Genomic DNA, 27,995 nt, shown 5'->3' with positions numbered 1-27,995 from the left:
TGCTAATTTGCTAGTGAGCATGCTAAAGACTACACAGTGAGCAATAACAAAGAATAAAGGCATTAAAACATGGTTTTAAAGCAAAATTTATAGCGAGACGGGGCAATTAATCACAATTTTTTATGTACATTATGCTCAGACATCTCAATGAAACGTTTTCCCCTTTAGGGAACATAACTGTACCATAATCCACTGAAATGATATTTTCTAAGCTGTACTGACTCCACACACCCCGTCTCGTCTCCAGGCTTTTATTTTACTGTTCTGTTTTAAAACATTTGGTTATGAAAAGATACAAATACAGACTTTTCACCTGAAAAAACTTATTTAAGGTTCACAATCAGACCTTAAAACCACTGTTGTACCTTTGAGGGAACATTTACATTGTTTGTACCTTGATGAACCAAAAATGTACCTGCACAGGACCTTTATTTCTAAAAGTGCAGTGGTGGGTTGAAGTTGGCAAAGGCATGTTAAAATAAGTATGGAAATGGGGACAGAGGCTCTTTTTCCCATGATGCCTAGCATTTTAGTTAAGGTCTCTAAAATGATTTAAATCTGTGCTATACCACACGGCACATTAATTGTCTGTTAGTTTTATTAAGAGTGAAATTCCTTTTAATTAAAAGTGTGAAAGCAGACATTCTGAAGGTCGCGTGTTACTAAAATGTGTTGTAGTGGGAGTGAAAGAGTGTATTTTTTCATGTGATCACATTTTTTAAGTGTAATCATAACTTTTCATGTAATCACATTTTTAGGCATAATCACAACTTTTTTCATGTAATCACATTTTTAAGCATGATCACAATTTTTTCATGTAACCACACTTTTTAAGTATGATCACAATTTTTTCATGTAATCACATTTTTTTAAGCATAATCACATTTTTTTTCATGTGATCACATTTTTAAGCATAATCACACAACTTTTTCATGTAATCACATTTTAAGTGTGATCACAATTTTTTCATGTAACCACATTTTTTAAGTATGATCACACAATCTTTTCATATAATCACATTTTTAAGCATAATCACAATTTTTTTCATGTAATCACATTTTTAAGTATGATCACAATTTTTGTCCATGTAATCACATTTTTAAAGCATGATCATGATGTTTTCACCACATGTGATCCCTTTTTTAAGTGATAGGACATTTTTCCATACATATTTTTCATGTGATAACCCCTTTTTTCCAAATATGATCATACATTTTTTCCATGTGATGACACATTTTCTCATGTGTTTCCCATGATTTTTGATCATGTTTTTCCACATGTGTCTGAAAAATAACTTGACTGAAAAGAAGTGATTATCCACATGTGAAATATTTGTGTTTACCTTGTAAAGGGTGTGCGTTCCTGATTATGTTGGAAGTTAATTTAAAATGCAAAGCCTTCAGTTCAGCTCCTGAAGTCCTAACCAATGGGAGAGCAGGCCTGGCTGTATCTACCTGGATACCTCAGAGAAAAATATCACTTTTTGGATCACTTTTATGAGGCATTTCAAGAATTTAACCATTTTGTTTCCAACCAAAACTTAACAACAAAATACAAATATTACCACAACAGGTGCATTTTAAATACAACAACAAGCAACATGACTTTACTGAACAAAAATAAACTAAAAGTTACAGACATGGATTTTTTTCATTGTACAGAATTCACCAGGTCTTCTGTGAAGGTCTTGATGGTCCTGAGGGTTCCTGACTGGTGTGTGTGTGTGAGATATTTTATCTGTGGTGGGACTGGTTCCAATACCGAGAGGAATTTCAAAGGGGGGTGCAACAACATCACACACACACACACACACACACAGTGTCAGTACAGAAGCTCTCGGGCTCCAGCCGCCTGTCTCAGCCATGCCTGCTACCGGAGCGACTGAGTTGAGTGTAAACACCACTTTCTGCATGTTTCTCTGTGTGTGTGTGTGTGTGTGTGTGTGTGTGTGTGTGTGTGTGTGTAATAGGTTAATGTTTGTAATTCTCTAATGACTTTATTCACTTTAGTTTTACAGGATAATGTCCAACAGGAAACAATTCAGCATAGGTGCTAGTTTAGCTGCCTTGGCTAATCTCAGCCATCGACCAGGTTCTCTTCTATTCAGTAACTACTGTAAATGATTCAGTACTGCTATAAATGATTCTGTGACTACTACAAATCATTCAGTAACCTACAAAATATTCAGTAACTGCTATAAATGATTCAGTAGCTGCTACAAAATATTCAGTAACTGCTATAAATGATTCAGTAGCTGCTACAAAATGTTCAGTAACTGCTATAAATGATTCAGTAGCTGCTACAAAATATTCAGTAACTGCTATAAATGATTCAGTAGCTGCTACAAAATATTCAGTAACTGCTATAAATGATTCAGTAACTGCTACAAAATATTCAGTAACTAGTGTAAATCATTCAGTAAGTACTACAAATCATTCAGTAACTACTATAAAATATTGAGTAACTGCTATAAATGATACAGTAACTACTCTAATGATTCAGCAACTACTATAAATGATTCAGTAACTACTATAAATGATTCAGTAACTACTGTAAATAATTCAGTAACTACTACAAATCATTGAGTAACTACTATAAATGATTCAGTAACTGCTATAAATGATACAGTAACTGCTAAAAATGATTCAGCAACTACTACAAAATATTCAGTAACTGCTATAAATGATTCAGTAGCTACTGTAGATGACTCAGTAACTGCTACAAAATATTCAGTAACTACTATAAATGATTCAGTAACTACTCTAAATGATTCTGAAACTACTACAAATTGCAATAACTACTTTAAATGATTCAGTAACCACTCCAAATGATTTAGTTACTAGTATAAATGATTCAGTAACTACAATAAATGATGAGTAACTGCTATAAGTGATACAGTAACTACTCTAATGATTCAGCAACTACAACAAATCATTCAGTAACTACTATAAATGATTCAGTAACTACTCTAAATGATTCTGTAACTACTATAAATGATTCAGTAACTTCTCTAAATGATTCAGTGACTACTATAAATGATTCCATAACTACTCTAAATGATTCAGTAACTAGTATAACTGATTCAGTAACTACTACTCGTTATTCTGTAGCTGTTATAAGCTGTTTAGTGTGTACTTTGAGAGTAATGTGTAGGTTCTGTAGTTGAGAGTGAGGGACTGAACTGTGGTACCACTTACAGACTCAGAGAGTTAATATATCTAAGTGTATGTATTTGTGTGTTGGTGTGTTGGTTAGTGTGTTTGGGCAGTTTAATCTTCACAGTAAACATGGCTGTATTCTGCGCTAAAAACAGACTAGTGTCACATGAAGAAACAGGAGACAGCACAGGAGCTTGTGTGTGTGTGTGTTCAGTAATGGCACCAGACTGTGAACATAAGCTTGCTTCAGTATTTGCTTGCAGAGAGATGTATAATTTAGCTTGTGCTTCTGTTTTGTCGTTTTTCATTTTTGACATAATTTGAATTTTCCAGCTGCCCTTTATATTGTGTCAAAATTTTATGATGAATGGATCAACAGAAATGGTCTAAAATTACTTGGAATAAATCATTTCTTCTTTAGCTTCCATTAACAGTTAAGAATGTGTTTCCTTCTCCTGTGAAGTTCTGACAGTAACAATTTACACCGGTCAGGCATAACATTATGACCACCTCCTTGTTTCTACACTCATTGTCCATTTTATCAGCTCCACTTACTATATAGGTGCACTTTGTAGTTCTACAATTACAGACTGTAGTCCATCTGTTTCTCTGCATACTTTGTTAGCCCCCTTTTACCCTGTTCTTCAGTGGTCAGGACCCCCATGGACCCTCACAGAGCAGGTACTATTTGGGTGGTGGATCATTCTCAGCACTGCAGTAACACTGTCGTGGTGGTGGTGTGGTAGTGTGTGTTGTGTTGGTACGAGTGGATCAGACACAGCAGTGCTGCTGGAGTTTGTAAACACTGTGTCCACTCACTGTCCACTCTATTAGACACTCCTACCTTGTCAGTCCACCCTGTAGATGTAAAGTCAGAGATGATAGCTCATCTGCTGCTGCACAGTTTGTGTTGGTCATCCTCTAGTCCTTCATCAGTGGTCACAGGACGCTGCCCACAGGACGCTGTTGGTTTGGGTATTTTTGGTTGCTGGACCATTCTCAGTCCAGCAATGACACTGAGGTGTTTAAAAACTCCAGCAGCACTGCTGTGTCTGATCCACTCAGACCAGCACAACACACACTAACACAAGGAAAATCTTAATGCTTCAGCAGACCCAGACATTTTGGACAATTGTATGCTTCCAACTTTGTGGGAACAGTTTGGAGAAGGCCCTTTTCTGTTCCAGCATGACTGAGCCCCAGTGCACAAAGCAGCTCCATAAAGGCGTGGCTGGGTGAGTTTGGTGTGGAAGAACTTGACTGGCCCTCACTGAGCCCTGACCTCAACTCCATCAAACACTTTTGGAATGAACTAGAGCTGAGATTGTGAGCCAGGACCTCTCATCCAACATCAGTGTCTGACCTCACAAATGGGCAAACATTCCCACAGACTCTCTCCAACATCTTGTAGAAAGCCTCCCAGAAGAGTGGAAGCTGTTGTAGCTGCAAAGGGGAGCCAACTCCATATTAATGGCTGTGGATTTAGAATGGGATTCATAAAAGCTGCTGTCGGTGTAATGTGTAGGTGTCCCAATACTATTGTACATATAGTGCATATTAAAGCCTGTCACAATATGGAATGTGAATCATTGTTAACTTAGTTGTAACTATTGGAATCCCAAAGGGGCAGAAATTAGCATTATTGTAGAGGAGTTTTAACATTCATTACCTGAACTGAAAGCCGATCTCTTATGGTTTGTGTATTTTCATTTGACTATATGTATGTGTGTCTATTTCTCGGTTTAATCCCTTACATAACCAGATTTATTACTTCTATATCCTAAGAGTAGCTCAGCCAGTTTGCACTGAAGTCCCTGTAGCTGCTGAATAATAAATCTTCAGATGTAATAAGTCTGGGATTTTAAGGGTTTAATGTCATTGTAGGGACTGACCATCTCCACATGGACACTGGTGGACGAAGTACACAAGTCATGTACTTGAGTTAAAGTAGAGATACCCAAGGTAAAATATTACTCCAGTAAAAGTAGAAGTTCCTCCCTTTAGACCTCCACTTGAGTAAAAGTACAAAAGTATTTGCCTTCAAATGTACTTAAGTATGGAAAGTAAAAGTACTAAAAGATTAATTAACTTAATGCAACTTAGTTACAAGTTTAAGTTTAATAAAAAGTTTAAACTCAGGTTCACAAATGAGTTTCCTTTACTAAACTGCATCTGTAGGTCTCTGTTCATAAACATAAACTAGCCAAAACTAATTTACTATAAAATGAAATCATGTTTGTATAAATTCAGAAAAAAGACACGTCAGTCACAACTGCATATGAGTACATATTTCTATATTGTGGTCTGTTTACACAAAGTTAGGTTAGTTCATCATTTATGTTGAATAGACTCAAGAAAAATTTTATGCTGCTGCACTGATGTTGAACTGTGTGCTGCACTGGGTCGGTATGACCAACAGGTCAAAACAAGCTCAAAACAAAGTGCACACTGTTTCCTGATTGGTGTTTTTGCTTCACGCTTCTTTCGTTTTGACATGTTACGTTTTTATGCACACATAAACCAAAAGGAACGACTTCTCATAATGTAGTGGAGTAAAAAGTGAGATATTTGACTTTGAAATGTAGTGGAGTGAAAGTAAAAAGTCACCAAAATAGAAATACTTCAGTAAAGCACAGATACACGGAAAAACTACTTAAGTACACTAACGAATTACATTTACTTAGTTACTGTCCACCACTGCACATGGATGATAAAATGCCAAAACAGCAGACTCTTGGCAAGGAATCCCCCAGTCTGACTGTTCTGGGGAAATTTGTCTGCTCTTCATGAGGAAAATAGTTTTCCCAAAATCGGCAGCTGCTATAAAAAAGTGAAAGAGACTAAAGCTGATTTTTTGTTTGTTGTGTGTTTATTTTCTGTTTACAGTCCGAAGGCGGAGGATTTCTCCACAGCTATACTGAAGCAGAAGAGCCGGCCGAATAGGCTGGTAGTGGACGAGGCTAACAATGAGGACAACAGCATCGTGTGCCTGTCTCAGGTGTGTGTGAGAGAAAGAGTGAAAGAGAGAGAGAGAGAGAGAGAGAGAGAGAGAGAGATAAAGACTAAACACCTTATGTTGATGTTGGAAGGCTTTAGGATAAAACGTGTTATTTCTACATAGTTAATTTAACATTATTTGATGAAATCACTGCATTGAATTGATTTCATTCAAATTCAAATCTTGCCCACTATAATGAAATACATTACTGCCAACTGCCAACTGTAAATGAATGAAATGAATTTAGAGCTTTAGCATTTTTAGCATTTTACAAACTTCAAATCCTGAATGGTATTTCTGAACAACTACTTGAATACAAAAATTTCATAATTAGCCATAATTTTGAGTACAGTCGTAGGCAAAAGCTTGAACACCCCTGGTTTCTAAGTGAAAGTAAGTTAACACACCCTCGTCAGAAAACACACTTAAATACGGTATTTTTCTGTAAATTCTAGTGTATTTTTTCTAATATGTTAAATTCAGCAAATAAACAGTAATTGTGCATTATAATGTGCAGTAGTGTGTTCTCTGCAGAGGATGTGTAACATATTTTCATGTCATTTAACCAGAAGTGCCAAAACTTGTATGTTCACTAGTGCAATACTACAGACAGGCAACAGTGGATAAACGGTCAAGCTGAAGTCCAGCTGCTGGTGCGCTGTATGTTGCTGTGCATGTAGTCGTCTCACTCAAATACAGCCTTTATGAGTATAGAAGAGTGAAGCTTGTATGGAGTTTGATGTTGAGGATTTTAATAAATAAGAACAATCATTTTATTTATCACCATCACAGTTTTAGTTTTATTTAGCGGTTAGTTATTTTACTTCTGTATGACATTATTTAATTCATATTTTTGACTTAAAAATATAATTTTCTGCACTGTTTGGGTGCCTCCCACCAAACATGCAGTGTGTATCAGTACACATTAAATATCAACAGATCAGGTGAACATAACGTCACTATTGTGATAAAAACTTGTATCTCCATTTTTGTTGTCTTCAACTTTTTTTTGCATAATTGGAAAACTCCAGTTGCCTTTTCCACTGTTCGAATTTCATGATGCACTGATAGAAATGGTTGAGAATTACTTGCTTCATTAACTTCAGTTACACGGTATAATTTTTTTTTCATCTGTCTGTAAATTAACCCATTTTGAGATACACTGTTTTGTTCCGACAGTGACAATAAGCTTGTTTTGTTACAGAAGTCAGGTGTAATGGTGGTAAATTAAGCAGACCTTGCAGTTTCAGGCCTTCACTGTTTTTTTTTTTTTTACAGCTGTCACTCGCAAGTGAATCACTAAAACATTGAAGGGGGTGTATTTTGTTTCTAGAGACAAAGAGCAAAAAATTATGAAGCTGCCATGTACATTACTGTTGCAATGTTTTTGCCAATGACAGCCCTCTACAGACCACTAACTCCCCCTCGGTATAGGCTTGAGGACCACCAGACTCAAGTCAAGTCAAAGTTTATTTATTTAGTGCTTTTTACAACAGGGCTTGTCGCAAAACAGCTTTACAGAAAATTCCGGGTCTGAGCCTCCATAAGCGTCGCGAATGTGGCAAGGAAAAACTCCCTAAGCCCAAGAGGAAGAAACCTTGAGAGGAACCAAGACTCAAAAGGAGAACCCATCCTCCTCTGGTCAACACCGGATAGCAAACAATAACAGCAGAGAATAAGATTTGACCATCAGTTTAATACATGAAAATGGGAAACAGCAGGAGTAGCAATGTGTATGATTATAAAATGCAGCAACATCATCAGAAAGATCAGTTCATGCAGGTGTGGTTTGCACAGTGTTGTACAGCAGGAAGCTCCATGGTGGTCAAACTGGTCCAGAAGGCTGACGAGCAGCGGGCATCCGATCAAGGCAGGTGAAGCAACAGCATCAAACTGCACAGGATGGGCAGCTGTTCAACTCGGCAAAGAAACACACACAGTTAGTTTTGTTAAGAGAGACTGATTACAGTATACAGTGTTAACAGAGTGCAGCACAGGCTCTGGCAGGTCGAGCTATTACAGACTAACTAAAAGGGAGAGCCAGAAGGTAACAGAGACACGGGGGCTCCCTGAGATGTCAGCGCCCCTCCGCTCCACCATCAACAAATCTGAGTGAGTGAGTGAGTGAGAGCAGCGGGACGACAGCACCAACACTCCCAGTTTAACATAATACTCTATGTCCATGAACCCCCAGATCTGCACCTTTTATCTAACAGGAAACACTAATTATTAAAGGCTTAACTAAACAGTAGGTTTTTAGCCTAGAGTTAAAGACTGAGGCTGTGTCTGAGTACTTTGTGGGCTTTGTATTAAAAGGCTCTACCCCCTGAGGTGACTTTATTAATTCTAGGTACTAATACTAACAGAGGGTGCTTTGTGGTCTGTGGAGATGGTGACTGAGATTCTGCTGAGGCTAAGTAGTTATGGGTCTGGGAGTGCCCTTCTTTCCCAGAATTGACCATTCAAGAGCAACTTCCTTGTAGTAAACTCAGCAATTCATTTACTTAGATCAACTAAATGTACAAATAGGGTTATATAAGGGGTCCTAGAATAAACCCCTGGAGAACTCCACGCACTGTGTATTTCCCTGTGTTTTCCCTGCTCTAGTACATCAGGTGTGTTGTAAAAGTGAAAGCCCAAAAATGCTCAGAGCACTGAATATAGCTGAGTTACAAAAAAGTGGTTTATTTTATCAATAATCTTTCTAAAGCTAATTATTAGCTAACTATCAGACCTCACTGTACCTCTGCGTGTTCGTGTTGCAGGCTAAGATGGAGGAGCTGCAGTTGTTTCGCGGAGACACGGTGGTCCTGCGTGGCCGCAAGCGACGCCAGACCGTCTGCATCGTCCTCACCGACGACACCTGCGGAGACGAGCGTGTGCGCATGAACCGTGTCACACGCAACAATCTACGCGTGCGCCTCGGTGACGTCATCAGGTAAACCTACCAGTGACTCGCAGTCGACATCAAATTATTAAAAGTAAATATGGCAATAATAATAATAAACACATGCACACCATATTCTAGCCTGTTCTTTTGTCTCCTAACTCAAGACAAAAGACAATGGAGATAATAAGAGATAAAATAGAATGAAAACTGTGTCCTTTTAAAACAAACGTAGGATTGGCTAAGCAAAGGCCTGAGAAGGTGGTTTTACATTTGATTGCACTCAGGAATGCTGGAACTGAAGCTACTGCTCACAATTAGCTATGAATGGGCTTGATTTTGTTTTTGTTGTGGTAGTTGTAGTATTTACCCAAGAATGCTACAACTGGCACTACTGCTACATCATCTTATCGTAAATGTGGTTGGCTGCCTTCTACGCTGTAGACTGGGGTTCAGTTCCCTGCCTGGGCAAGCACCCTACACTATACCAATAAGAGTCCTTGGGCAAGACTCCTAACACTACCTTGTGTAAAATGATCAAATTGTAAGTTGCTCTGGATAAGAGCGTCTGCCAAATGCGATAAATGTAAATGTCTTAAACTCTTTTATATATGTGGGCAGCATCCACGCCTGTCCTGATGTTAAATATGGGAAACGCATTCACGTCCTGCCCATTGACGACACCATCGAGGGACTGACCGGGAACCTGTTTGAGGTTTTCCTCAAGCCTTACTTCCTGGAGGCCTACAGACCCGTCCACAAAGGTACCAAGACAAGGGTCCTAAAGGCATGTGCATGCCCCCCAATTGTATTTCTTTTTGTCACTGACTTCTCCACCACTCTCCAGAACTTAGTATCTGCATCATTCTAACACAAGTGCTCACTTTCTCTAGAAAGTGTGAGGTGTGGTTAATGTAAGTGGAACTGACTCCAATACTTCAGACTACAGTTTACTAAAATCAATTGCAGTCAGATGCACAGACTATGACTAGATGGTTGCACATAGCTATTTAACATTAGCTGAAAGTATACTGTATATATTTTGTTCAGTCAGCTTCGAGGATAGTTCTTTGCAGGCACGCGGGAAATGTTTTAGGTTGGGGGGTGCTTTTTTTACGCACCATATACATGACGTGAATGATGACATCATGCGATTTGCCTTTTTTCAATTTGAATTTGTTTGTTAAGTTGCATCAAACTGAATATGTCATGATGTGCTATAATGTGGTGAAAGGCTATGATATATACATAGACCACTGATGCACATCCTCTATCTGCGCTGTCATTCTGGATGAAATTTATGCAAATCAACTGAGCAGCGACCAATCAGATTGTTGATGTGTGGTCTGCAATCAATTAAGTCACACCCACAGTCACACAGAGAAAATTAGTGCTGGAACTCATTCCGAGCAGGAGATATAAGGGTTCGTAAAAACTTAATTATTAAGTTATCGTTAAGTTTTTTATTATTAAAAGAGTTTAATAACTATATTTAGAACTGGTTTATAACTCTGCATAGACTTCCCCTCTTGGCACCTCAACCTGTATGAGTTTTAGCGATGCTCCCACAAAGCAGCCAGCAGACATTGTTAACCTAAAAAGTGCATGGATGCTGTAGATTTTGAAGCCTGCAGTTCTATAGACTCCCCAACTGAGACTCCCCCAGTTCTATAGACTCCCCAAACTCTTAGTAGTGCTAAGTAGTGGTGTGGGTCCTGGGGAGTGCCCTTCTTTCCCAGAATTGACCATTCAAGAGCAACTTCCTTGTAGTAAACTCAGCAATTCATTTACTTAGATCAACTAAATGTACAAATAGGGTTATATAAGGGGTCCTAGAATAAACCCCTGGAGAACTCCACGCACTGTGTATTTCCCTGTGTTTTCCCTGCTCTAGTACATCAGGTGTGTTGTAAAAGTGAAAGCCCAAAAATGCTCAGAGCACTGAATATAGCTGAGTTACAAAAAAGTGGTTAGTGTTGGAAACTGGAATATAACCCAGGAATAATGATTTCTAGCTTTTCTTCTGCTTTTGGAATTGCAGTGTTTGGATTACACCAATATAGTCCTGCTTTTGTGAGTGCCTCTCGCTCTGTCTCTCTCTGTTAAGGTGATATATTCCTGGTTAGAGGAGGAATGAGAGCAGTAGAGTTCAAGGTAGTGGAGACAGATCCCACCCCCCACTGCATTGTCGCCCCCGATACCATCATCCACTGTGAGGGAGAGCCAATCAAACGAGAGGTGTGTATATGTGTGATTGCATGTTTGACTGCTTGTTCTTAACCCTCTTCAGTAGAAGTCGCATGGTGCTGTCAGATCTCAATCATTTCCATGTAGCTCTTCTACACCTTTAACTCTTACAAGTCTAGAGTTAGTAATGTCCTTTACTATGTTTGAGAGCTGCTTATGCGATTAATTACATTTACTTTCTATTTAATTCTGTACTGACATGTTTGAGTCTGGACTTCTGACTTTTTCCGTTTGTTCTGATTTCTTGTTGTCGGCAAAACAAGACCGTATAAACCACAGTAATTGTTCATCAAATTCAAATCATAAAATATCTCCTCTTCTACTAACAATCATACAGAGCCACTGATGACAACCTGTATGAATAAAAATAATGCATGGCCACGACTTAGTAAAGCATGGGAACAAGATAATTAAGTCATGGCCACAACTTAGTAAGGCATGGGAATGAGATCCTCGTTCCCTCTGCCTTACTAAGTCGTGGTCATGCATTAGAATCTCGTTTCCACGTGTTATAAGGTTATGCCCACGCGTTATTTTTATTAATATGGGATGTCACCAGCAGGGCTCCTTTGCATTGATTTAAAGTTTAGGATCTACACTTTCCACATGATGCCTCTGCTTTTTCCAATGACCTGAAACTCTGATGGTCTATAAGAGGGTCTACACTTCAATTCCTCATACTCAAATTGGCAGAACTTTCACTTAATTTCATAGTAAACACTGAATAATTTATGAGTTTCTGAATATTTTTTGTAATAATTGAACAATTCATAGCAATTAATGATTGGTTTATAGTAGCTACTGAATAATCTACAGTAGTTACTAAAGAATTTAGAGTTACTGAATAATAAGTAATAAAATTAAGCATTTCAATGTCCAACAACTACATATCGCTGCTGTCAGAACAAAACCTTGTATCTGCATTTTTGTCGTTTTCAGTTTTTGACATAATTTGAAAAACCTGTTGTTCTTTACATTGTGTGTACTTTTCATGTTGAATGGACCAAGAGAAATTAACCAAAATGACTTGGAAAAACTCTGGTTCCATTGACTTACATTAAAAGTAGAGTAGGTTTTTTCCTTCTCCTGTAAAGTTACCATTTTGAAGATACAAGGTTTTCTTCAGACTACAGTGATGTGTTTTGTCTATCAGACGATCACCTAAGAGTACCATTTACATTTTTGATTACATGTAATTTTCAAGCTTTTGTTCATAATGATATTTGGATTTTCTGTTGTCAGTAGTCTCATCTGATGAAACCTCTGAATTTCTTTAGCTTTGTGCTCAGGCAAACATAGAGAACATATGAATGAATGGAAGATTTCAGATATGGGCATGAATGAGTTAAGATTAATAACTGAATGAATAATGTAGTTTAAGTAATCAAATGAAATGTACCAAAGATGTGAATTCACCTGTGAAGGTGATCTCTAGCTGTGTTTCTCTTTCATGGTGCTTTTAGATGATATGATGTTTTGTTATCAGGATGAGGAGGAGAGTCTGAATGATATCGGCTATGATGACATCGGCGGCTGCCGTAAACAGCTGGCTCAGATTAAAGAGATGGTAGAGCTTCCGCTCAGACACCCCGGCCTTTTCAAAGCCATCGGAGTGAAGGCAAGAGTCCTTACACCTGTCTGTATGAAAAAAGTGGCCACTTTATTAGAGACCTCTGGCCACTTTATAGAAACCCCTACCTTGTACCTCCACTCACTGGCCACTTTATTAGAAACAACTACCTCGTACTTCCGTCTAGCGGCCACTTTATTAGAAACACCTACCTTGTAATTTCACTCACTTTATTAGAGACACCTACCTCGTACTTCTGCCCAATGGCCACTTTATTAGAAACCCTTGTACCTACCTTGTAGTTCCCCTCACTCATTCACTGAAGGTAAGAGTCCTTACACCTGTCTATATGAAAAAAGTGTGTCCAGAAGTGTGTCACAATACATCAGTCAGAAGGTGGAATTCAAATGTATCAGTTTTAATGTATTATGGTTGATGATAATCAATAATGATGATACTGAACACAGTGTACTCATTTTTTTTTAAATGTAAATATCAATTACAATAAAAACCATTCCACCAGTGAGTGATTAGTTCCCCTAGTCCCATTTGTATATTCATTTTGTTTTTAGAAACAACTATAAACTGTACCAAAATAATCAAACTGAAATAACCACAATAAAATCTGAGATTTCAGAATGCACTGAATCATTTTCTAAAAAGTCATCATTTGACTTGGTGACTCTCAATCCAATCATTCAATGACTCTGTATAACTAAATCTCTCATTGTGTCCATCCTACAGCCCCCACGAGGAATTCTCCTGTACGGACCACCCGGCACAGGAAAGACTTTAGTGGCCCGAGCTGTTGCTAACGAGACAGGAGCGTTCTTCTTCCTCATCAACGGTATTTCTTATCACACACAGCTCAACTACTGACACCAACACATCTGTCAGTGGTAGTGTTTACATCTACAGCTTTATTAGAAACACCTACCTTGTACTTCCACTCACTGGCCACTTTATTAGAAACACTACCTCGTACGTCCGCTCAGTGGCCACTTCATTAGAAACACCCACCTTATATAGGTGTCAACTATATAAGTGTACAATTACAGTTTGTAGCTCATCTGTTGTTGCGGTTTCTGACTACAATCTGCTGCTGTTCAGATATTATTTGGGCAGTGATCTGTTCTTAGCACAGCTTGTGTATTTGGAAATACAAACAAAATACCAGAAATGGTATTTATGCAGCAGCTAAACCTTCTTCAGGTTGCGGCTTGTGTCTCCCAATGTCCCCTTTTGTGGTATAAGCAAGTCAGGAACACCTTAACAGGAAACAGGGACCTCAGAATGAAGTACAAATATATACCACTAGGTGGCAGAAAGCACTAAAAACAATATCCTTATTGAGTTCTCAGTACAGTTTCAAATTGTTAACCATGTAAGCAGTTTGAATAAAGTGACTACTAAGTGCTAATGCTGTTTTCTTACTTCTTATTTCTTATCTAACAATGGTCTAAGTGGTCCTGGTTGAGTAAAACATTCAACTAGTACAAGCACAGCAATACTACAGTGTTCTCAATATTCTGAATGGTGCTTGGCCCCTGAAATTGCTGCTGGCAGCTATAATTCATAATGGTTAATGACACCTCTCAGTGTTCTCTAGGTCAGCTAACACAGTGTACTCCCAGAGGCATGTCTAGAAATAGAACCTTTAATCCTTAGATGAGACAGGTACTTGAGTTCATAGCTAACCCTAGATTCATGATCTATTCAATTGCTTTTTTTTTATAATGTCTTTCTTGGATATTATGTGTTATTGATGATATAATTCAGATGTATTTCAGCGTTCCAGGATTTCACATGATGACACTTTGCATTTCCTAGTTAAAGGACGTGTCTGTTGCACCCATTTACGCTTCCAGGTCCGGAGATCATGAGTAAACTGGCAGGAGAATCAGAGAGCAACCTGAGGAAGGCTTTCGAGGAGGCAGAGAAGAACGCTCCTGCCATTATTTTCATCGACGAGTTGGACGCAATCGCTCCAAAAAGAGAGAAGGTGAGGAAGAGGATGTGTAGAAGTGTGGTGCAGTCAATCTATGACATCGCTGTGTTATATTTGTAAACCCAAGGTGAGCCCTAATGTGGTCAAGCAGTGAATGCAGTGTAATGTCTGTAGACCCATGATGAGGTCAAGCCAGAGCCAGTTTAACCCCTTTTTCACAGTAGCAGTAAAATGCGATACCCACCTGCTTTGTCAAACTGTCAAACACTAAAAAGTCGCAAGGCTGAAGTCGCTTCTCATTCGCCAGCTTCTTGTTTGAATTGCCCCATTCCGCCTTAAATGGTGCTGCAGTTACATTCTGGTGCCTCAGGCACCATTTAAGGTGGAACGGGACAATTCGAACAAGAAGCTGGCGAATGAGAAGCGACTTCAGCCTCGTAAAAGTCGAAATGTGAGAGGCATTTTGAGGAAAAGTTTCCTGCCTGAGATGTGAGAAAAGTGGCTACAAAATGGCTGTTTTTAACTTTTGGGTTGCCGACTACTGGTATAGACCCATGGTGAGGTGGAGCGCCGAATCGTCTCTCAGCTGCTCACCCTGATGGATGGACTGAAGCAACGCGTTCATGTCGTTGTCATGGCAGCCACCAACAGACCCAACAGTGTGGATCCGGCCTTACGCCGCTTCGGTAGAACCATACACTTCATACATTTCACATAAACACACGTCTACACACCATGTAAAAACACCCGGATGATGACCTGTACTGTCATATCTGCAGGTCGGTTTGATCGTGAGATTGATATCGGCATCCCTGACTCTACTGGCCGCCTGGAGATTCTCCAGATTCACACCAAGAACATGAAACTGGCTGATGACGTGGACCTGGAACGGGTGAGAAGACCAATTTGAATCAGGATTCATATGAATTATGACTCATTTGAATCAGTATTTAAATCAGTGATCATTCGGATGGGTCTCGCTGCTCAGACCACAGCAACAGGACTTCATTGTGAGAACTTTTCTGTGTGTCTCTGTATAATTAGAGGATTCCTCAGAATCATAATTGATAATAATAATAATAATAATAATAATACACTACAATTTATATGGCACACTTTCATGACTTTCATCTCAAGTTGCTTCACAAAGAATAAATAAAATACAGCAAAACAAAATATTCACCATTCGGCCAATTCGTTAATCATACCTCCTACTTCTTACACCCATTGTTCATTTTATCAGCTCCCGCTGCACTGCTGTGTCTGATCCACTCGTACCAGCACAACACACACTAGCACACCAAGCCTGTGCTACTGCAGTGCCAAGAATGATCCACCAGCCAGATAACACCTGCTCTGTGGTGGTTCTGTGGGGGCACTGACCACTGAGGAACAGGGTAAAAGGGGGCTAACAAAGTATGCAGAGAAACAGATTGATTACAGTCTGTAATTGTAGAACTACAAAGTGCTATTATATGGTCACTCGAGCTGATAAAATAGACGATATGTGTAGATACAAGTGTACTTAAGTGGACGATAATAAGAGAAAATCAATAAGAGTAAAATGCAATACAATTGAAATGAAATACAAATAAAATACAACAATACTGAGTAGATTAGTTGAATAACTAAAGTACGTAAAAGAAGATTTCTTTAATTTTTCTTAAAAAGATGTAAAGATTTAGAATTTCTAAGAGGTTCAAGAAGCTCATTCCATAGTCATGAATCTAACATACTAAAAGCAGCGTCACCCATGGAATGTAACTTCGTACAGGTATTAGAGGAAGTAGGAGATTCTTCATATATACTGAAGTCTGGGTGTGAAAACATTTATAAACCAAAAGTAAATGTTAAAAATTATTTCTTAAAAATTATTTATTGTTATGTCTCTATCTCTTATAGCCATTGCAGGAGGCTAAAACTGGAGTGATGTGAGGATGTCCTGGTTAGAATACATGCAGCACAATTCTGCACATATTCTAGCCTCTGTTTGCTTTTATTTAGAGGACCAGCCAAGATTATTGTAATCTGCAATATGAATCACTTTCCTTGTGCTCAAACAGCCTTTTATACTGATGTCTCTGTATATGTGTGTAAGAACAGGAATCATTTGAATCATGATTCATTTCATTTTTATGATTGATTCAACTGAATCGAAGCAAACAAAAAGGTGCAGTTATTTCTGTCTGTACGGAGTTTGTTTCGAGTACATTTGTGTCTCTGTAGATCGCCACAGATACACACGGTCATGTGGGTGCGGATCTGGCGGCGCTGTGCTCTGAAGCAGCTCTGCAGGCCATCAGGAAAAAGATGACCCTGATTGACTTGGAGGACGACACCATCGACGCAGACCTGCTCAACTCACTGGCTGTCACCATGGACGACTTCAGGGTCAGCTCTTACACGCAAACACTTAGTAAGTTAGGAATGGTCATACATTCCTAACTTACTAATGTCCATATCTGAAATGTTAGCTTTCCTTTGCTCTCTGAAATCAGAAAGAATCCAAAGAAATGTTTCAGGTTGATCATATTATAGAATTAAAATTTTATGTTTTACTACTTTATTATTCATATTAAATCTAGTTTTTGGTTATACAGGACCACTGAGTTTAACGTAATTTGACTGTGAGACATTTTTTATTAAATATCAGGGATTTTTATCAGGTATGATAAATATTAGATATTTTTTTCAAATGTTCTATATGGTGCTTGGCCCCCGTAATTGCTACTGACAGAAATGTCAGCAGCAATTACGGGGGCCAAGCACCATACAGAAAAATAAATGTCCTGTGTATTCGTATCTCTCTCTCTCTCTCTCTCTCTCTCTCTCTCTCTCTCAGTGGGCTCTCAGTCAGAGTAACCCCTCTGCTCTGAGGGAGACAGTGGTGGAGGTTCCTCAGGTGAACTGGGAGGACATCGGAGGTCTGGATGAAGTGAAGAGGGAGCTGCAGGAGCTTGTACAGGTCAGACACCCACACATAAACAGCAATTCCCAACCCACACCAAGAGCTGTATTTATCTAACGCCTTGTTCCCTTCAAAATCTTATCACCCCAGGACCACCATTAATCGCTTAATTTGTGCTCCTCCCCAGTGACAAAAATGGTGAGGTGATTGTTGAGTTTAACTACTATGAATATTTCAGTAAACATGATAAATGAATCAATATCTACTACAAATTATTCAGCTACAATTATGAATTATTCAATACACACCATGAATCATTGTTAATACCCTGAACTGTTCAGTGTCTATCATGAATTATTGACTAATTATTATGAATTTGTCAGGTTCTACTATCTGGCCACCACCTCTTGTGCCAGGGTTAAAATTGTCAATAACCACTATAAATTATTCAGAAACTTCTGTAAATTATTCAGTTTCTACTATGAATTATCCAGTAACTACTATGAACTATTCAGTATCTACTATGAATTATCCAGTAACTACTATGAATTATCCAGTAATTACTATGAATTATTCGGTAACTACTATGAATTATTCAGTATCTACTGTAAATTATCCAGTAACCACTATGAATTATTCGGTGTCTACTATAAATTATCCAGTATCTACTATGAATTATCCAGTATCTACTATGAATCATCAAGTAGCTACTATGAATTACTCTGTTACTGCTATAAATTATTCAGTGACTGCTATGAATTGCCAAGTTACTATTACATATTATATCTACCACAAATTATTTATTATCTACTATGAATTTTTAAGTAACTGCTATGAATTATTCAGTCTTTACTATCTACCCAACACAACCACCACTTGTGCCAGGTCTGTAGCATATTGCACTGGCAAGTCACTCAACACTGAAATCATGTTTCATTTTCACTGACCCTCTCTGTGTTCAGTACCCGGTGGAGTACCCTGACAAGTTCCTGAAGTTTGGGATGACCCCATCCAGAGGAGTGCTCTTCTACGGTCCACCTGGTTGTGGGAAAACGCTTCTGGCCAAAGCCATCGCCAATGAGTGCCAAGCCAACTTTGTGTCCATCAAAGGTGTGCAAATCTGCTTTGCGTGGGAGATGTGAGGTGATGTGTTTACATATGCATGTCTGACCGTGTGCCTCCACTTGCAACTTCACCTCTCTGTATCCTGTTTGTTTCAATGGAAAGCTCTGCCGTATCATGTGGTGCCAGACAGTTTGCAGTGCAACAAAAAAGTTAAATCAGTTTTAAGTTTATGCAAATGAGTGTGGCCTCTGCATTCCATCTAGCCAATCAGGCAGGAGTAGGCTGGTCAGAAACTTGCTCCAAGGCTAGAGAGGGGCAACAATAGCTCTGCCTCTCTTTTCTGAATCCATGACAGTTTGAGGTAACTAAAATGAAAATATCCGTTTTTTTACAGAACTGTTGAAAGTGAAGATTTGGAGGGAAGACAGTTGACTGAATATAGTTTACATGGTTCGGGAGAGAAGGCAAAATGTAAATCATAAGGTCCTCTAAGGTCACTTGCTGAAGTAGAGAGCTTGCTAGTGAGATTGAGCGAACTAACTTGTGTGGACAACTGACACATTCTGAAAATGATTAAAGCGTAATCCTCTCATTGCATTGTACTAGGGTAAAATAAAAGTGAAACAGTCTCAGGTATGTTTGATATAAACTCTTCATTTCCACAACAAAAATGACAGAAACACCCACCAGCGGCGGGCAAAGGATCCAGCATGGCAGAACACAGCAAGAAAAAAAGTGAAAAGTAATATTTGCCAGGATTTCACAATATTTAACACTGAGTTTCAACAGTAAAACACTGCATTCATCATTTGATTGCGAACTCATCTTGAGATATTTGTTTTAAATTTCCTTGAGGTAAACGTTGAGCTGTGAAGCACAACATTACTGTTAAAAACAATTAAACAAAAATATCTGAAGTGTTATTATTCAGGTTTTGGTGTGGCGGTTTAAAGACTTACGTTTTAAGCTGCTTTTTGTTTGTTTTCCTTTGTTTGTTTAAAGGCTGCAAGTGTTGACAGAAATGTTATTGTTTATTAGTGTTGCCAGATATACCCGGTCATGTTTTTGTGCAATTTATGAGCAGTGCTATTTTGGCAATATGTGCATTTGCATTGTAAAAATACATATTTAAAATATTCTGTACAGTGCAAAACATGGTGGACAAGTATGATCATTTTCTTTTTCAAATTGACATATTTAATAGTCTGGTAAAATCAAAAATCATTTTTTTTAATATGTAAAATGTAAATTTACAGTAATTGACTGGCTACTGAATTGCATCACTTTTATAGCTGTGTAAAAATACAGAAGATTACTGTATTTTAATTATAGCTTATTACTATAAATGTACAACAGAATAATAGCTATACTGCAGTCATCTTGTGGTCCAGATGACTGTGGAGTCACAGTATACAGTTACTAATTATTATTCCTTTCTATGAATATGCTACGGTAAATTACCGTGGAAGTAATGCAACTAGTGGCCATTAATTTACTGTAATTTTCCAGTGTTTTTCTGACAGTACAGCGTGTATATTGTTTTTCATTTTTTCTCCTATAGGTCCAGAGCTCCTCACCATGTGGTTTGGAGAATCAGAGGCCAATGTTAGAGATGTGTTCGACAAGGTGCACTTAAAGCAACAATTTGCTAAATCATCTGTATTTACACAATTCCACCCTTAACCCAAATGCAGTCCATTAGTCAAGACGTGTTTCATGCCTAAAGTTTGTTTCTTTAGTTTTGCTCTGGAGCTACATGGCTAATGTAGCTAACACACAATGGAAACTTATACCCCACCAATTAGTACAGCGTCAACTGCATACCTGAAATACAAGTAGGGTATTCAAGTTAGCTGGTACTGTATTTAGCTGCACTAATGTTGGTAACACTTTCTATGAATGGTGCATTTGTAAGCATCTATAAACACATTTATAACATGTTATAATGTATTCATAAGGCATTATAAACGTGATTATAAATATTTATAAAAAAGAATTACACTGAATTACACTTTATAGCCATGCTTATTATACATTATGAATTGTTAATATAATGCATTATAAATAGTTTTAATAACATTTTATAATGTCAGTGCCAAAGAAGTCAGTCCCAGCTTGAAGAGCGTAAAGTAAAGACAAATACCAAGCTAACGGTGGTGAACATTACCTTTCCCACATTGGGTAAAACACTGATGGAGCACTAGTTTAAACTCTGACATTTGAAGCCTGTAATGTGCTTTATTGTGTATGTTTTAGTGTTTCAGTAAATCCTTCAGTAAATACTTCAACTTGAAGCCTCACTCTTAACACTGGAGGAGGCTTTAGTACAGTACGCTTCACTTTACTTAGAGTCGACAAATACAACTTATGAGCTCTTATAACTTGTTATGATCAGTACTTATAATGTATTATGTTAACAATTCATAATGCATAATAAATATGGCTATAACGCATAATGCATTTTTATAAATATTTATAGCTATGTTTATAATGTCTTATGAATGCATTATAACATGTTATGAATGTGTTTATAGATGCTTACAAAGGTGACATTCATAGAAAGTGTTACCCTAATGTTTATAGATAAATACAGTGTCTATTTGAGATTACTGAACAACTCAACACAGTTTGAGGTATGCAGTTTGTACCAGTCTAATTGGTGGGGTAATTGGTGGACTTTGTTGAACTAAAGAAGCAGACTTCAGACACCAAACACATCTTGGCTGATCGACTACAGTTGGTTGAAAAGGGGGAAAACTGATTTAACTGATTTATCGCTTTAATCTGACACGCCAAAGGAAAACCAGAACATTATATTAATACATATTAAGTAATGGGTGGAACCAAACCATAATAAATAACAAACAAGTTGCTCTGTGTTGTTGCTGTGACAGGCTCGTCAGGCCGCTCCATGTATTCTCTTCTTTGATGAGTTGGACTCCATCGCTAAGTCCCGAGGGGGCGGGGCCGGGGACGCGGGGGGTGCAGCCGATCGGGTCATCAACCAGATTCTCACCGAGATGGACGGAATGACCAACAAGAAGAACGTCTTCATCATCGGAGCCACCAACAGGTGAAATTTGGGTATTTTGACCACCCAGTGGTCACCAGCCCTGGTCCTGTGTAGGGGTTCTGGTTCCATGATCTACCACACCTGCTCCAGATAATTAAGGTCTTCAGACGTCCCTGACTATCTGGATCAGATGCATTAGTGTAAGGTGGGGAGGGGAGCATGTAGGCTGGAACTGAACTATTCAGGAAAGTAGATCTCCAGGGCCAGGTTTGGTGACCACTGCCTTACACTTTAACAAAAGCATGACTTCTAAATCTAATGAAGGCCTTGAATAAAAAAAAAAAAAAATGTCATGTTCAACTTAATAAAGTCTTCTGTTATGGTTTATAATGACCTTTTTCTTGACGAAGCTAAAGTAACAAGTAGTGGAAACTCTATATTATGGAAATTAGTGTTCAAGGAAAATTGTGAGAATCATTTTTTATTAGTTATTCTGTTTTTTTGTTTTTTTTTTTAATTTTGATACAGTATTTAATCAGTTCACTATTCCAGCATGTCAAGATTAATTCAGCTGTAATACAGCTGCTTTTCTACAATTCGACCAGAAAATAAACTGCAGCAAACAATAATTACAATATCTCTCTGGTTCTCTCTGTCTCTCTCCTCTCTCTCTCTCTCTCTCTCTCTCTCTCTCTCTCTCTCTCTCTCTCTCTCCGTTCTCTCCCCCATCCGTCTCTTTTTCTGATTGTCTCTATTTTTCTCTCTCTCCTTCTCCATTTCCTTCTCTCTTTCTCCCCCTTTATCTGTCTTTCTCTCTCTCTCTCTCTCTCTCTCTCTCCCCTTTATCTATCTGTCTTCATCTCTCTCTCTCTACCTCTTTATCTATCTGTCTTTCTCTCTCTCTCTCTCTCTCTCTCTCTCTCTTTCTTTCTCTCTTTCTTTCCTTCTCTCTTTCTCCCCCCTTTATCTATCTGTGTCTTTCTCTCTCTCTCTCTCTCTCTCTCTCTCTCTCTCTCTCTCTCTTTCCCCCCCTTTATCTATCTGTGTCTTTCTTTCCTTCTCCCCCCCTTTATCTCTCTCTCTCTCTCTCAGGCCTGATATTATTGATCCTGCGATCTTGCGGCCCGGTCGTTTGGATCAGCTGATTTACATTCCTCTGCCGGACATGCCGTCCCGCACGGCCATCCTCAGAGCCAACCTGCGCAAATCACCTGTGGCTAAAGTCAGTACACACACACACATACACACACACGCACACACACATACACACACACACACACACACACACACACACAACAACAGTAAGTCTGCAAGGTCTCATTAAACCGAGGATTTGAGTGCTGAAGTCATTTATTGAACTATAGCTGAATGATAACAAAAGCTAACAGGTTTTTTAGATGAGGTCCCTCAAATGAACTAGGCTTTTCTTTTCTCCATTAATGTTCCTGAAATACATTTCGATGGAAATGTGTATGATTTACGAAACCGAAAGCTGGATTTTCGTCTTCCTAAGTAAGCAAGCATGACAACATTTATAAAGGTATTTTATTGTGTCACTTGTACAGGATTGTTTGAAACAAAGGCCCATTAATATGCAGACAGAAAACAGACACAGACTCAAAAAAATAAGGATTCATAAATATGGATGTGGACACACACATACGTGTACATATTCATATACTGAATGTGCTGAAGATGAGCAAGTAATGATTAGTGATCATGTGCATGAAGCCGTGTATGTGTCCGCGTTCAGGATGTGGACCTGCCGTACCTGTCCCGGATCACAGAGGGGTTTTCGGGGGCTGATCTGACGGAGATTTGTCAAAGAGCCTGTAAACTGGCCATCAGAGAGGCCATTGAGGCCGAGATCCGCGCCGAGAGAGAGCGACAGAGCAGGAAGGACACCGCCATGGTCAGTGTTTGCATGTGTTCAGTTGGCTACAATATCAAAACATTGCCAGTGACTTCAATACTAAGTGCAGTATCACAAAGCTTGACCATGACAATACCATGACATAAAATGCCAAAACAATACCATGACATAAGGTAAACAATAAACACCCAATTTTAATTCTTTACAAACAAAAGCATCTGTTAAATATGTACAGGTAATGACTGATGTGACATGAACAAGGTGTTAGCTGTATAAGATGGAACAGTAAGGTTTTTATTTGGAGGAATAATTTAAGTTTAATAAGTTGCAACACGTTAAACCACAAAGGGAATGGAGAAGGAATTTTTACATCATTTTCATACACAGCCCCCCATTTTTAGGGGCTGCAGTAGACAGCTAAAACAGCTAAAATAACAAAAACTTTGTAGAACCAGATTGTGCACCAGCAGATCAGATGGAGCAGAGCAAAAACTAAGACATTAGCTTAACCTCTGACATTATTAACAAGAAAAGAAACGAGTGAAATTTTCAAAAGTCAATAAAACGTTAAACTGTCAGTCCAACCACAACCATTGCTTAATGGTAAACATTAAAACATTGCTTATTAGGACTAGGATACCACAGCAACAGCCTAATCACACCTTAGCAACCACCTAGGATACCACAGTAATGGCCTAGGAGCACCTTAGCGACCACCTGGGATACCACAGCAACAGCCTAGTCACAGTTAGCAACCACCTGGGATAACATAGTAATGGCCCAGTAGCACCTTATCAACCACCTGGGATACCACAGCAACAGCCTAGTCACACCTTAGCAACCACCTGGGATACCACAGCAACAGCCTAGTCACACCTTAGCAACCCCTGGGATGCCACAGTAATGGCCCAGAAAGACCATAATAACAGGTGTGTCAAGCAAAGCTTCAAACTATTTTGAAAAGCACAGTTTCGAGTGCAGGTCTTCAAATAGACATATGCGTCCTCTCTTTATCGGCTGGGTCTCGCTGTGTGTGCTGGACTCAGATGGACAGAGAGGGACAGTACCGGTTCCCTAAAGGGCGGCTGACTGTTCACTGACATTCAGCCTTTGGACTGGGACCCAACAGGACATGCATATATATATATATATATATATATATATATATATATATTTATATACAGCCATCTGAAAAAGTATATGTATGTGTGTGTTGTGCCTTTGTCTCTCTCTTTTTATTCTCTGTTTTCTTTCTTTCTTTCTTTCTTTCTTTCTTTCTCTCTCTCTCTCTCTCTCTCTGTCTCTCTCTCTCTCTCTCTCTCTCAGGATGATGATTTTGATCCTGTTCCTGAGATCAGGAAGGATCATTTTGAGGAGGCCATGCGTTTCGCCCGTCGCTCTGTCAGTGACAATGACATTCGCAAATACGAGATGTTTGCTCAGACTCTACAGCAGAGCCGCGGCTTCGGCAACTTCAGGTACTCTTAGTCACACTTCATTTATACCTTGTCAGAATGTACCTATATTTAATAATAATTGTCATATAATTATATATATATATATATATATATATATATATATATATATATATATCACTGCTATTGGAACAAAACCTCGTATCTCCAAAATGGTGACTTTACAGGAAAAAACATACTTTTAATGTAGGCAAATGGAACCAAACTTTTCTCCAAGTAATTTTGGGCCGTTTCTTTTGGTTCATTCATCATAAAATTTATACAAAATGTGAAGGGCAACAGGAATTTTCAAATTATGCCAAAAACCGAACAATGAAAAAATAAGAGGAACAAAACCTTGTATCTTCAAAACAGTAACTTCATTACTATGTACTAAAGTACATCTGTAACAATGATATGTCCCACATGTATTTTAAATAGTATGAGCCTACTCTCAATCAAAACATCAGCTGACACCCTAAAACTCTGATCAGCCAGTCACTAAATATGTTCACTCTACTCTTGCGAGATTGTCACAGTGGATTATTTCTGGTTAGCTCTTTAAACTTGGATCACTTTTTGGCTCCTTCCAAAAGACAATGTAAAAGTTCAGAGCTAAACAGTGAAGTTAAGGAGAAGGTAAAGAGAGTGATACCAACTGCTGCCACTTGGACTCAGTAGGTTTCTTCATCAGTTACAGTACTGGTGTTCCTATCGCCATAGCCTGTGGTCATTTTTTAATGGCAGCAAGGACTGCCACAACACCGTGATGGTAGCGTGACAGCTGCCTTGTTGGCACATCTCTGCCACAGTCGTACTTCTAGAGAAAACATACAGTGCACGACAGGTTGTACACAAACTAAAACACCATCTAAAAACTAAGTTAAAGCATTGGTGCCTGAGAGCACAGCTGTGTAAAGTGTGGATTAACTCTTCATTTTCATAATTTCGAAGCAAATCATTTTCCTCATGCAAGTGTGACCACTTCACAACGTCGCTAAAATGCAGCTTGTTTAGTTCTGAAGAGCAAAAGTACATGCAGAGATCAAGGCTAGTCCCAATGAAATGTGAGTGACATCAAGTCTTAAATGTGCACTCAAATATTCAAACTTCATATTGAATCTTTTGCACACTCCCCTTGGTTATTTTTCTGTTTTGTTGCATTGCTACCTGGAGTTAAATGGATTTTAATTTAGATTTTATGTAATAGATCTAACAAAATAGTCCAAATTGTTGAAGTGGAATGAAAAAATACTTTGTTTAAAAATAATAATAATAAATAAAAATGTTTTTTTTGAAAAGTTGAGTGCACATGTTGAACCATTTTGCTATGAAACCTATAAATAAGATCTGGTCCAACCGATCACCTTCAGAATTCACATAATTCATTGAGGAAGGTCCACCTGTGTGAAATCAAAGTGTCACGTGATCTGTCACATGATATCAGTGTAAATATACCTGTTCTGAAAGGCGTGTGTGTCTTCAACACCACTAACCAAGCAACCTGAAGACCAAGGAGCTCTCCAAACAGGTCAGAGACAAAGTTGTGGAGAAATATAGATCAGGGTTGGGTAATAAAAAATATCCCAAATTTATTACAAACAGGAAAGAATATGATACAACTACAAAGAGAATGCTGTCCACTGAAACTCACAGACCAGGCAAGGAGGGCATCAATCAGAGATTCAACAAAGATACTAAAGATAACACTAATGAAGCTCCAAAGAGCTACAGCAGAGATGGGGGTATCCAGCCATAGGACAGGAAAGCCATACACTCCATTAAAGCGGGGCTTTATGGAAGAGTAGACAGAAAAAAGCCACTGCTTAAAGAAAAAAATAAGAAAACATGTATATGGCAGCATATGGCAGACCCCCCCAAACACATGGAAAAAGGTCTTCTGGCCAGATGACACTAAAATTGGACTTTTTGGCCATCATGGGAAACTATGTGTGGCACAACCCCAACACTTCCCATCACCTTGAGAACACCATTCCCAGAGTGAAGCATGGTGATGGCAGCATCATGCTTTGGGGATGCTTTTCACTGGCAGGCACTGGAAAACTGGTCAGGATTAAAAGAAGTCTGGATGGTACTAAATACAGGGCAATTCTTGAGGGAAACCTGTTTCGGTCTGCCAGAGATTTGAGACTGGGACAGACGTCCACCTTCCAGCAGGACAATATATATATATATATATATACCAAGACACAGAGATAATAAACTGTGGGTGAAATTATTTGCAATGTAAAGTTTGCTTATGAACCAACTCTCTCTCTCTCTCTCTCTCCCTCTCTCTCTCTCACCCAGGTTTCCTTCTAATTCACAGTCAGGTGGAGGTCAAGGTTCAGGTCAGGGTTCTGGGGGTCATTACAGAGATGATGGAGACGATGACCTCTACCAGTAGTTCGGCTCAATGGGAAATGAAGAGAAGCCATAATAGGTTACACTATAAATGGAGCTTATATGTTTGTGAAACATTACAGCTCTTTATGAACTGTAGAAAACAGCTTCCACTATATGTTTTATTTCTGTTAGCTGTTTCTTAAGAATCTCAAGAATGTGTCTGTAAGACATAGTGTGCAATACATACATACATATATAAATAATGCAATAGTTTGTGCAGTATTTTCTCCATCACAAGTACTTATTGGTCTTCAATTAGCTTCTGGCATGTTGGAAATCTGATGCATTCTGTGTGTGTGAGTGTGTTGTGGTCTTATGCTGGTGGACTTAATTAAGAGTAACTGTTTTTAATAGTTGTTAAAAGCTTTTTAATGTGTTCTATTGTCTGTTGTGGTGTTATTTTGTATTTTTTTGTGCTAGAAGCAGGTTGTAATACAGAAGGATATTCAATAAAACACTGGTAACTAA

General features: G+C 38.6%; 1 protein-coding gene across 1 annotated transcript; it reads left to right on the top strand.

Moving 5' to 3' along the window:
• Window positions 1-1,758: 1,758 nt before the first annotated feature.
• Window positions 1,759-27,995, top strand: zgc:136908. The gene is made up of 19 exons (XM_036557063.1): window positions 1,759-1,885; window positions 6,045-6,156; window positions 8,922-9,094; window positions 9,665-9,807; window positions 11,151-11,281; window positions 12,777-12,908; window positions 13,605-13,707; window positions 14,729-14,862; window positions 15,359-15,494; window positions 15,588-15,700; window positions 17,035-17,199; window positions 17,651-17,773; window positions 18,679-18,826; window positions 20,343-20,407; window positions 21,676-21,854; window positions 22,887-23,016; window positions 23,548-23,706; window positions 24,994-25,145; window positions 27,432-27,995. Exons 1-19 carry the CDS (start codon window positions 1,863-1,865, stop codon window positions 27,526-27,528), a joined length of 2,418 nt encoding a protein of 805 aa, XP_036412956.1. The 5' UTR covers window positions 1,759-1,862; the 3' UTR covers window positions 27,529-27,995.

The sequence above is a fragment of the Colossoma macropomum genome, unplaced genomic scaffold (genome assembly GCF_904425465.1).
Source record: "Colossoma macropomum unplaced genomic scaffold, Colossoma_macropomum, whole genome shotgun sequence".
NCBI lineage: Eukaryota > Metazoa > Chordata > Actinopteri > Characiformes > Serrasalmidae > Colossoma > Colossoma macropomum.
Note: the sequence above shows the minus strand (reverse complement) of the source record. Positions and strands in the feature narration are given on the sequence as shown.

Excerpts from the sequence above, each read along its gene's own strand:
- zgc:136908 (XM_036557063.1), top strand. The coding sequence starts at position 1,863 with ATGCCTGCTACCGGAGCGACTGA. Across the intron at positions 9,808-11,150 it reads CTACAGACCCGTCCACAAAG|GTGATATATTCCTGGTTAGA; the intron begins GTACCAAGACAA and ends CTCTCTGTTAAG. Across the intron at positions 14,863-15,358 it reads TCGCTCCAAAAAGAGAGAAG|ACCCATGGTGAGGTGGAGCG; the intron begins GTGAGGAAGAGG and ends CTACTGGTATAG.